At 45.6% G+C, this 12,500-nt stretch overlaps 2 protein-coding genes across 2 annotated transcripts in view; one reads left to right on the top strand and one right to left on the bottom strand.

The window, feature by feature from the left end:
• Positions 1–370: 370 nt before the first annotated feature.
• Positions 371–4,957, bottom strand: exosc9 (exosome component 9). Its single transcript, XM_030351949.1, has 11 exons — positions 4,583–4,957; positions 4,108–4,202; positions 3,799–3,918; positions 3,368–3,470; positions 2,733–2,870; positions 2,393–2,475; positions 1,857–1,989; positions 1,460–1,548; positions 1,030–1,176; positions 654–820; positions 371–565 (listed from the first exon to the last, which is right to left on the bottom strand). The coding sequence occupies exons 1-11, from the start codon at positions 4,646–4,648 to the stop codon at positions 498–500; spliced, it is 1,209 nt and encodes a 402-aa protein (XP_030207809.1). The 5' UTR covers positions 4,649–4,957; the 3' UTR covers positions 371–497.
• Positions 4,958–5,083: 126 nt separating this feature from the next.
• The window catches only part of clgn (calmegin), a 14,480-nt gene continuing 7,063 nt past the window's right edge, over positions 5,084–12,500 (top strand). The window contains exons 1-9 of the mRNA XM_030351919.1: positions 5,084–5,267; positions 6,428–6,709; positions 7,073–7,146; positions 7,394–7,452; positions 7,970–8,111; positions 8,257–8,338; positions 8,680–8,872; positions 10,886–11,075; positions 12,232–12,345. Coding sequence (XP_030207779.1) covers positions 6,428–6,709; positions 7,073–7,146; positions 7,394–7,452; positions 7,970–8,111; positions 8,257–8,338; positions 8,680–8,872; positions 10,886–11,075; positions 12,232–12,345 — 1,136 coding nt within the window. The 5' untranslated portion in view covers positions 5,084–5,267. The remainder of the gene's footprint in view (positions 5,268–6,427; positions 6,710–7,072; positions 7,147–7,393; positions 7,453–7,969; positions 8,112–8,256; positions 8,339–8,679; positions 8,873–10,885; positions 11,076–12,231; positions 12,346–12,500) is intronic.

The raw sequence follows: 12,500 nt of genomic DNA on the forward strand, positions 1-12,500 counted from the left end.
GATTCAGAGGACCCTTTCTTTGGTTTCTTCCTACACAATGCTGTCCCCTAGAGGAGGAATCTATGGGTAGGACCGCAGAGAAAGAAGAGCTCCCTACTGACAACAGGACAGCTGAAACCCTACAAATATTCTGTTGCAGCCTGAAAACTGCTCTGTTCAGACAAACGCTTGGCCCACGATAAACAAAAAGTGAAATAAATATAATTAGATGTTGCTTGCTTGCAGGATTCTCTCTCTCTTTGAGTTGCATCTTGAATGCACTTATTTGAAGTCGCTTTGGACAAAAACTAAATAAATGTAATGAAATTAAATGTAATGTAATGGTAGAACTTGCTGTAGCAGATCATAGACGATAAATCAGAGACTTTCATTCATTCAGATGTTTTTATTAGCAACAAAGTTGTGAAAAAAAGATAATGAACTGGATATTTGACGGTGATAAGTGACTCACACTGTGAGTAGGATTGTTACTGGGTGCCTCACTCGGCAGCTGTGACTTAAGACGACTCTGGATTCAGAATAACCACTTCCTCCTCCTCACTGTCCGATATGATCACCACAGGTCCTTCGACGCAAAGTAAGAGATCACATGGTTAGATTCACATTGCAACACAACAACACACACCGTGTTACACAGGTCAAATTTGACTTACTTTCTCCTTTTTTCTTGTTGCCTCTCTTCTCTGCCACAATGGTCACTTCTGGTTCGTCCCCGTCTACCTCCTCTTCCTCATCTTCCTCATCTTCAAGCCCCCAAGCATTCTGAAGGCCTGCACCGACCTGGCCAACGCCTGGGGCGGGCACGACAGGGGAAAGCGCCCTGGGATTGGTTGTTAAGGTTCACAAAGACAGCTGATAGGGGGAGGAGGACTGACCGAGATCACACAAAATCAGTGTCCACAACATCAGTGTTTCCTAACTTTGACGCTACCCCCTTGTCAGTAGCAGTAGTTCGCAGTAGTACTTAAGGAGTCCTTCAAACCTTTAAACACACACACACACACACACACACACACACAGGAAGGATACATCTCTGCCGGTGTCTCTACACCCTCCACAATGTCGCTGGCCTGTTTGGTGAGGTCTGTCATTTCCACCGTGGTCTCTAAGTTTTTCAGAGCCGTGATTCGCTCCTGGGGCATAGACTCCGCAAAGCCACATTTACGACCCTCCTTCCTGGATGAATAGATGGAAAACAAAATTGATATTAGATTTAATACAAAGCAAATAGAGAGGAGGAGGAGGAGGAGGAGGAGGAGGAGGAGAAGAAGGGAGAGGAGGAGGAGGAAACGAGGAGGAGGAGCAGGAGCGAAAAAACAATGAGCCATCTACCCTGGTCAATGGTGGAGAGGAAACAAGGAAGAGAGGATAGAAATAACTGAGCTATTGGCCCTGGTCCGTAGGAGAGATGTTAGGAGGGGGAGGAGGTGGAGGAAAGGAGGTGGAGGGCTAAAATAACCTGGCTTTCTTGTCGTTCTCCAAGGCCTTCGCGATCAGGTCTGTGATCTCTGACACTTTGACGCTGGCGATCTTGCTGCATCGCAGAACCTGCGTATTGCGTAATAAACACAGTAAGTTAGTATGTTTTAAGGTACGTCAGTGGGTCTGGAGTGAGTCAGTTGGCCTGGAGTGAGTCATGGTGCCTAGAGTGAGTCATGGCCTGGAGTGAGTCAGTGGGCCTGGAGTGAGTCAGTGGGTCTTGAGTGAGTCAGTGGGTCTTGAGTGAGTCAGTGGGTCTGGAGTGAGTCACGGTGCCTAGAGTGAGTCAGTGGGTCTGGAGTGAGTCATGGCCTGGAGTGAGTCACGCTGCCTAGAGTGAGTCATGGCCTGGAGTGAGTCACGGCGCGTTGACTCGCCTGTTCCTTGAGCAGCATGATGCCGCCACTGGACTGGATGGAGCAGATCTCTCGGTGTTTGTTCATGGCGATCATCAGCAGGCCGTCCATAACCCGCTCCTCGCGCTCGCACGGGTCAACCAGCAGGTAGGTCCTGGGGGGGAGGGGGGGGTATATGATGGATGAGGCAATGCAATAGGCCTTGCAACAGTTTGGTAAGCGATAGTTGATGGTCTATCGTGTTCCCTCATTTGGTGCTAGATAGTGTCTCAACAGACATTAGTTTGCATGAAAATCTTCAAGATGGCAACTTTAAAAACAGGACAAATATAAAATAGTAATAATTTATGGTCATAACTGTATTAATAACAGGAGCCATGAGGAAAACATTTTACACAACACACACACACACACACACACACACACACACACACACACACACACACACACACACACACACACACACACACACACACACACACACACACACACACACACACACACACACGCGATGGGTCCACTTTAAGCCTTCTTAGGGATGGTTTGATTTGACTCACCCCTGCTGGAAGAATGAGAAGCTGACGCAGATGGGCATGTGGTAAATGCTGAGCGCGATCGGATCCCTCTCTTGGGCACTATACTGAGGAGTGAAGGAAGCCTTGTTACAAAGGGACCCAGAGTCTGTCGAAACAACTAGAAACTCAACAAGCGTCTTAGAGTACCAAATTAAGCGCAATATAAATTTCATTTATTATTATTATTATTAACAAGAGGTTCCATTCCATTTGCCGTCATGCCATTGAGCCTCATCACTACAGCACCTTCCCTTTAGCTTCAGCGTTAGCATACCCGTCCCTACTAGACGCTGCTACTCTTACTGAAAGCCCACACACTCACCACTGTCACTACGTCCCCCTGGATGCCAACATCAGGCCGTTTGAAGTGGGAGAGGGCAGCGATGGCGGCTATACTGGTGGCATCCATCAGGTTGCCGTCGTGGTTCAGCATGTGAACGTCCACTCTGATCTGCCAAACCTGGGAAGAGACGACAGCACAGCGTGAATCAGAGCGCCTAAATGCTATCCGTTGTTGATTTGTTGAGGATGATGAGGACGAGGTAAGGATTTGGCCTCCTGCTATAGCATGGTTTCTCAACGGGGGGGCGTTCGCACAACCTAGGGGGGCGCTGGGAAAGTGATAAAGGTTTCATTTTTTGAGAGGGATTTAAAAAGAAATTGGGTGAAAAAAATAGGCTACCTGAAATAAATAGCCTATTTACATTTATTGGTTTCTAACCCCTCTACTGTCTCAGCTACTTTTTTTACTGTCTATGGCTATAGGATGCCTACAGGTGGGTTGAAGACCTTGCAGCTTGGAGTGGAACACCCAAGCTCCTACAACACAGTCGTGACTCCTGAACCTCTTGGGATAACTGGTTGGTGTTGGTGATTTTGTGGAGTCTCTGGTGCACCCGTGTGCGTTTGTGTGTGTGTGTGTGTGTGTGTGTGTGTGTGTGTGTGTGTGTGTCGTACCTTTTCTCCAGACACCACACAAAGGGACTCAGTGTCGATGCATCTGGAGTTCCTAAGGCATCTCTCCAACTGTCTGTTCAGCTTCACTAAGAGCTCAGATGACCTATACAAACACAGACATTACCATCTCACTACAGATTTACAAAGCACAGCCAGCCTTAAGCCATTCTAGTACACAAATCCTTAAATTCAAGTTTTGACACACATAATAACATGGACAAAATTACACTTAATGTTGTCGTTTCTCTTTTTAGCAAGATACACAAGAGATTGGTGGTTAGTTTCAACAAAAGGTTTGTTTTAAAACCGGTAGGATCCAGTGTGTACGAGTCAATAGCAGTGGATCTATTGTCAAAATACAGTTAAGTATGATAATCAACTCAACTAACACAAAGTACTGTTTATGTCGGTCTCTTTGATTAGTTTCTCACCTGCCCAGTTCAAACGCTGGCGAGGCCATCGGGGACAGTTCTAAGTTAAAGAACATGATGCCCTCGTTTGGCCTGCTCTCCTTCGGGGTCACGAGTTCACACGACACCTGGGCCATGACTCTGTACACAGGACATAGAAAACAAAGCAGCACAATGGGTCATTAAATAGGCCAAAACATGACGGTAATGATATAGTTAGACTTAGACACACAGACACAGACACACTCATACAAAAGCATTTTGGGAGTACCTAGAAGAGCGATAAATAAATGCAACATCAAATATTATTATCAAAGCTTAATCTTTCACCTCGTCTTCCCCAAGTCCACAAAGCAGCACCCATAGTCAGTTCCAAATGTTATCTTGATTTTTCTGTAGTCGTACGTCTGCCTTCCATCCAAACGCTGTAAGCATAAAAAACACACATAAATAGAATGATCCACCATAAACAAATAGAAATAGAGCATCCACCATAAACAAACAGAGATGGAGCAATCAACGATAAACACATAGAGATGGAGCATCCAGCATACACACATAGAAATTGAGCATCCACCATACACACATAAACATAGAGCATCCACCATACACACATAGAAATGGAGCAATCCATCACAAACACAGAGCTGGATACATATTACACCATAAACCCATAGAAATGGAGAATCCACTATACACACATAGAAATTAAGCATCCACCACCATTGACACATGGAAATGGAGCATCAAGCCCGACATCTGAGGAAAACCCACACTTCATATAACTTAAGACTGGGGTGCCTACCTTTTTCTCCTCAATAGCTTTGAGCAGGAAATCCCGCTCACAGTTAGATAACGGTGTGTCTCTCATTGTGTAAAATAGGGAGCTATGGGTATATATTCAGGAGTTGGAGCATTCACAAGTCCCTGGTAGGGGTTTGAAAGCGTTTATTGATAGGTTATACTCGTTCTGCCAACATGTGTCGACGCCACAGTCAATGTTGTGCCAACTTCACCCGGAAGAACATTAAACAGCCTCATGGCCATGACAAAACAAAATTTGCTGACACAATTTAAAACGCTTATATATAACAGTATGTTGTATCAAATGTTATTATTAACACTTTAAAAACAGATATCTCACTATGTACGGAGTAGTTATTTGTTAGCAGCCGGACAACGCGCGGAACAATAACGACGATGCGTCACATGAGGGTGAACGAACTCTTATTTTGAAATAACGTACAGAACCCGGCGTTCTGCGCATGCCCAGTAGCGGACGAATCCCCGAATTACGCGCCGCCGCCGCTGCTATGCGCGACTGTCATCCACGGACTTCAACCGCTTCCTACCGCGCAGCCTTCGAACGCCTCGCCAGGCCTCCAAACCTGTCCGTTAAAGCGAGGCATACGCTTAAAACGCCGTTTTCCGTTATTACGAAAACAGAGGCAACCTATTGAACTTATCCTGCGTCAAAACCAAGAAGAAAGGTGCGTTTTTAGTCCCGTCATTCATTCTCCATCGTTCACCGTCCACCGCATATATCGCGGTAGCTTGGTTGTATCAAGGTAGCTTGGTTATTTGCTAGGTTTCTGAGCAGATTTACTCGTTCAAATCACCGGTCGATTGAGTTCATTCGTTGTGTGCCCTGTTTGATTTAATTTCCCCACTGATGTGATTGGGGGTGTTTTAAAATACCATAATTAGGGTTAGCTATGTGGGGTATTTTAACCAGGGTAGTACGGTCCGTTAGATCGCCAGCTTGCTAGGCGCAGGCGCAGTGCCTCTCTGTGGCGCGCCATCAGCGAGCTCTGCAGGCTGCATGGAGATGTGGTGATACTACGAGGGGCTGGGGAAAAAACAGTATACACACACACACACACACACACACACACACACACACACACACACACACACACACACACACACACACACACACACACAGTAAGATTGTGCGGCAGTTACAGATTAAAGTGCATGATAGTGAAGGTCAAGCGTGTCCCAGTGTTGTGACAACATGAGGAGAACAAACGTGTATCTGTCTCTACTGGGCCATATATATATATTGCACTTTCATATTGCCTGGTTTTTGTTTTTTTTTTGTACTTCTGTGACTTCTTTGGTTTGTCGTTGGTTAAAAATATTCTTCACTTTTAATAGACGCATGGTTGAATTTCCTTGTGTGTATTTTCGGTTTAAGATAGGGGGTGCAACTTATCTTAATGCGGCAGGAAGGCCTTACAGGAGGAAACCAATCTTGTTTACACACGTTGTAAAGCAAACAACAGAATATAAAGCACCTAGTACTGTCCGAAAAGCCTTCAACCCAGTGCCTGTAGCTCCACCCTTTTCTCTCTCATCCTCTTCTACTTTTTATTTTTTATAATATTTTTAGTTCTCTATTTATACCACACGTGTCTCATGCAATCTCAACAACTCAATTTATATCGGGCCTTCTTCAAACACCTGCCTGCTCTGTCCTTTCTCACCCACTACCACCACCACCACCACATCAACACTGACACCTTATCTGACATGGCTCTGATACCCTTCTGGATTCATCTGCCCTTCCCCCATTACCCATTCCGCCCCCTCCCCCCCTTCCCATTTTATCCCCTCTGCCGCCCGCCCGCCCCCCACCACCCCCCAGATGAAGTTGGGAAGGAGCTGGCTGTGGTGTTGTCTGCTCCTCTCCTCGCTGGCTGTGACGGCATTAGGAGCCCGCGACGAGGAGGAGCCTGAGGCAGACTTCCCCGTCTCGGACGCGGAGGACCAGGTCAGCGATGAGGATGAGATAATGGCCATGATGGAGGAGGAGGAGGAGGAGGATGAGGCCATGGTGGAGGAGGAAGAGGACACCGTCCTGGCAGACAATGAGGCAGCAGAGGAGGCAGAAGAAAAGGAGGCCGTAAAGTCCAAAGTCTCCTTCCAGGTCAGGGATGGTTTATGGGTCAACTGGGGACAAGGGGGACAAATGGGTTACGAGTGTCACTCGCACCCTCCAGCCTGTTTCCATCACAGCTTTCACCCGGACACTTTCTTCAATAGCACTGAGTCATTTTGGTGTCAATAGATCTTTTGGACGTCAGACAATGATCTGCAATAAACAAGAAATGTCAATAAATAGTCGACAGAGTGTGACAGATTAATGATTAAGGTTTGCGTCCCTTACTTGCTTAACCTTTTTGTTATCGTATCATTTCTTTAAATATCGGAATTATGTATGTAATAATATAATTATTGGTGTAATTAATATCATTCATATTCTTATAACAATGGACTCTGGCCCCCTCAGGTGACGTATAAGACTCCCATTCCGACTGGGGAGGTGTACTTTGCAGAGACCTTTGACGATGGTTCATTGGACAGGTACTGCACCATTTATATTTTATTCAGGATCAGATTAAGGCAATATACATCATATAAAATAAGATTATATATATATATATATATATATATATATATATATATATATATATATATATATATCACATTAACATGGGTCAACAAGCATTGGTCCACACTCAATAGTATTATTATTTTCATTATTATAAAGAAAAATTGGCTTCAATATCAATTTTATTTGTTATTCACACGCTTCCAATTGTCATTGCAGATGGCAGGTTTCAAAGACGATGAAGGACGACGCCGATGAAGACATCGCGAAATACGATGGTTGGTTTACGGCTGTACTCCTTTTACTGCACTACTGGGTTTCTGCCGCGGCCTCTGATGCTGGCGATGAACTGGAATTATGTGGCTTTAAAGGGGTGATATCATAACACCAGGTGTGAGTGTGATCAGCCATTACAAGCCTTTCCCTGTGTTTTAGTGACGTCCCAAGTGGGCATGTGCACCTAGATGTATGATGGATAGTTAAGCAACATTTGCCACAGTCCACTGGGTAGGCTGGTGAACTGATCTATCCAGCATACCTCTAGGTGGGTGGACACGCCCACTGGTGATGTCACTATGGCTTCTTGTAATGGCTTACCACACTCACACCTTGTGGCATAATATGACCCCTTTTAATAGCCTGTCTGTGTGGAAAAAAAATCGGCCAGCAAAGCTATTTGACTTACAAATGAGCCCAGCCCGATGTACATACAGTATGTATGATAACGGTGTTCTCGAGGCCCGTTCGTCTCCTATGGCTGTCTGACTCTCGCCTCTGTGTGTCCTCCTCTCCCAGGGAAGTGGGCAGTCGAGCAGCTGAAGGAGAACATCGTACCTGGAGACAAGGGCCTGGTGCTCAAGTCCCGCGCCAAACATCACGCCATCGCCGCCCTGCTGGCCAAACCCTTCGTCTTCGAGGACGAACCTCTGGTCTTGCAGTACGTTTCCCTTCGCTCCACTTTCCTCATCCTTCTGCTCATGCAGGCTGCTAATTCTCCTCGCTAAGTCAGGCGAGACGCATCGAAGAACGTCTCTTAAGCTACGTGCACCATGTAGGTAACCCCTGTTCCATGTCCACTCCAGGTATGAGGTGAACTTCCAGGACGGGATCGACTGTGGAGGAGCGTACATCAAGCTGCTCTCTGACAGCCCCAGCCTCAACCTGGTCAGTACATGCTTAATATCGATTTATATTATTATCCATAACTTTCAAGACACAAATATCTTATCATATATACACTTAAACCGCGAGGAGATGCACGGCAAAGAAAAAAGAAGTGAACAGAAACGTCCTCTCCTTCTTATACTTCTGTCGATGATTGCGCCTCTCCTCATATCGAAGTTGGCCGTATGTCATACCGTGTTAGACCGCGGTTTAAGTGTATGTATGTATGTATGCAAGTATTTATGTGTGGATAAGTAATCACTGCCTAATCTGAAATACCTTTATGATGATAAATGACGCAGAGACATCATGACTCTCTCCTTCTCGTGTTTGCACCTCAGGAGCAGTTCAACGACCGCACGCCCTACACCATCATGTTCGGGCCGGACAAGTGTGGCGAGGACTACAAGCTGCACTTCATCTTCCGCCACCAGAACCCCCTGAACAAAGACCTGGAGGAGAAGCACGCCAAGCGGGCCGATGTGGACCTCAAGAAGATCTACATGGACAAGAAGACTCACCTGTACACCCTGGGTAAGGAACAAGACTCACCTGTACACACTGGTTAAGGAACGAGACTCACCTGTACACACTGTTAAAGGAAAGAGACTCACCTGTACACACTGGTTAAGGAAAGAGACTCACCTGTACACACTGGTTAAGGAAAGAGACTCACCTGTACACACTTCTAAAGGGAAGAGACTCACCTGTACACACTGGGTAAGGACAGAGACTTACTTGTACACCCTGGTTAAGGAAAAAGACTAACCTGTACACCCTTGTTAAGGAAAGAGACTCACCTGTACACCATGGGTAAGGAACAAGACTCATCTGTACACACTACTTAAGGAAAGAGACTCACCTGTACACACTGGTTAAGGACAGAGACTCACCTGTACAAACTGGTTAAGGACAGAGACTCACCTGTACAAACCTCACTACAAGTTTTTACTTGTTGTGGAAGTGCCAGAAAATCATTTAGGATTCACAATATCATTGGGAGGCGCACATAGCTTTTGGCTGTGATATGATATATTATATTATATAGATATTATAGAGTCCCGGGAACCCGCAAACTGCAACAATCACTTTCTCATCCATGTTGCGGTTCACTCTGGACTTCACGGTGAATGCTGTAACAACTAAGCATCAGGTGAAATTCTTGGAAATAGCGAAAATCACAACTATAGCGACGTGTTCGCACAAATAGAATAAACTTAAATCTGCGTCAACCAGATTGTTTTGTGCCACGCCATTCATTAATTCGTGCCACAGGTTTTTCTGGCGGAGAACTCAGCTCTGAACACGCCTTTGCATTGACTTTGTATGGATTCGCGCCGTGCCTTCTCTGTTGGTGTGAACAAACCTTTACAGCCTGGAAAGGCGTTTTGAAGGAATAAGTGAACGACCCTATTAAAGAATAATGACACACCCTGGCCTTCACCACGACACAATTCAGATGTAGGTCAACCAGCCAGCTAGGAGGGGGGGGGGAGCCTTTCCTCCTTTGCGTTACACAAGCCGGACGTTGTGAGCCAGACTCTTTGTTTCTCTCACCGCGGGGCTGGGGACCAAAGAGGCCCTCAACTGAGATCTAATGGAAATCCATTTCCTTCCGCGCACAATGAAACCTCAGAAATCTATAACCATCCATTTACAAAACAACCTCACATACTGCAAAGCACTCATGATGTCACCAGAAGGCCAGGGGGGGAAGAGGTGTGTAAACGCCCATCGTCTGTACCACAGACACAAACTAGTTCCTGCCATGTATCGAGATATATACTGTATATATATAAACTAGAGCCCGACGATACTGGTGTACTGATACTATTTATTGCATCACAGCATAATTGTCATTTTGGCCAAATTGTGTTATCTAAGCTAAAGTCTGCTGATTCACTGGGCTTCATTTGCTGTATCCTAAGCCAATCAGTGGGTTTTACATTACATAATCACTATCCGCCTACGTCATCTATTTCACTCAGGCATTTTTGAAGCTAAATACAAGATGAACCTTGAATGCTGATAGCAATTATGCTGTAAGGCTAACGATATGCATATCATGGTATGATGCAGCTCCTTGGGATTTGCTGCTTTCCTCCCAGTGATGCCTCAGGTCACAGCAACATCGCCTTAAAACCCAGAAGGAACCTATTACCTGTAGTATGGGGAGGAGCTACTAACCTTCACACAGAACATGATGTCAAACTGTTAGCGTTGGGAGTGTTTACATGGATATACTCGGTGTAGAGGTTCAACTAGCCACAGTAGAGGAATTAAAAAGATGTGATTACGCTATAAATCAACAGCATCTCTTAGGCTTTTTTCATCTGTGTGTCATCTTCATCATACTGATATATCTTCATCTGTATGTGATAAGATTGGCCAATCGACATATCTGTGACAGGCCAATATCGGCCGATGAAATCCCCCAACCGACACATCGCTCAGACTCTAATATACTGTAAACCCCAAATCCCCCCTTCATTCATTCTTAAGCTTGTATTCCTCTGTACCCCCCCCCCCCCCCCCCCCCCCCACCAGTGCTGAACCCGGACAACAGCTACGAGCTGTTCATCGACCAGTCCAGCGTGAGCCGCGGCAGCCTGCTCCACGACGTGGTCCCGCCCGTCAACCCGCCCAAGGAGATCGACGACCCCAAGGACTCCAAGCCCGAGGACTGGGACGAGAGGGCCAAGATCCCTGACCCGGAGGCCATCAAACCCGAGGACTGGTGAGGGGGGGGGCGGCGGGTGGTCCATGTAGGGCGGGGGTCACATGTACGGCTGGAGCCACAGGGTACCTCACGGTACGATATGATACGTGGCGGACGATACTCATAATAACGCGATACAGCGATTCTGCGGTAATCATAAATTGTTCGACAATTTTTTAACGATGCAGCACGATATATCTCGAACTATGAATACAAAATTACCGTGAAAGGGTCAAGTGAGGATTAAAAAATCGCGATACAGGGATTCCTTGATTATCAATAGATGTTAAGACAATTCTATAAAGATATATCACGATATGTATGTCTTAACTATGAATACAAAATAGAGCCCGACCGATATAGAATTTTTAAGGCCGATACCGATACGAAAATTTTGTGATTTAAAAAACCGATATGCCGATATATCGGCCGATATATATATATATATATATATATATATATATATATATATATATTAAAAAAAATCCATAAACGCACAACAAAACAAATCCATTTCCCTAACATTGGTTATTTGTAGTTATCCTTTAAATCCTTTTCACTCTCAGCTAACACGTAACAACAGCAAAACTGGACAAGGTAGTCATGAATTAAGTCATGCTTATCGACTTTAGAGAATTGATGGGGATGTTTTTTTAATTGTTATTCAAGCAATGTATGTCTCGTGACAGTTGCCAACTTACCATGAACACACTTGCACACATGAACAACACCGATGATCACCGTCGATCTCCGTCATTCACTCTGCCTAACTGGCTGAATCACCGGGTTTGGGCGTTAGAGCGCCCTCTGGTGGACAGACTTTTTTTTTTTTTTATATTCATTTATCGGCCATTATAAATGCCGATACCGAATAGTTTGAAAAATGCCTAATTTCGGCCGATAATATCGGCCTGCCGATATATCGGTCGGGCTCTAATACAAAATGACTGTGAAAAGGTCAAGTGCTGGATATCGGTCTTTATTTATGGTGCAAACTGAGTTAAAGTTTCCCTCGTTCATGCGTGGAGCGCCACCTGGAGGAGCAATGAGGTAGTGCCTCCGGGAGCAGGGTAATCTGTTAGAGCGCCTTATTCTTCAGTCTGTTTGCTCAGCACTCCATCTACACGTAGCCCCTCTCTCACCTCTCTCTCTCCCCCTGTTGCCGGCCCCGCAGGGACGAGGAGGCCCCTGCTAAGATCCAGGACCCCGATGCCCTGAAGCCTGAGGGTTGGCTGGACGAGGAGCCAGAGTTTGTGTCGGACCCCAGCGCTGAGAAACCCGAGGACTGGTAACTACACGCCCCTCACACCGGCCCCCCCGGACCCACCTGACGGTCAATAACTGTTATTAGGGAGATGTATTGAATGCATACAATCTGTCATTTTATGTCATTTTCATTGCATGAACAGTATGTTATTAACACTAATCCTTCACTTTAATGCA

This window comes from Gadus morhua, chromosome 3 (assembly GCF_902167405.1).
Source record: "Gadus morhua chromosome 3, gadMor3.0, whole genome shotgun sequence".
In the NCBI taxonomy this organism is placed as follows: Eukaryota; Metazoa; Chordata; class Actinopteri; order Gadiformes; family Gadidae; genus Gadus; species Gadus morhua.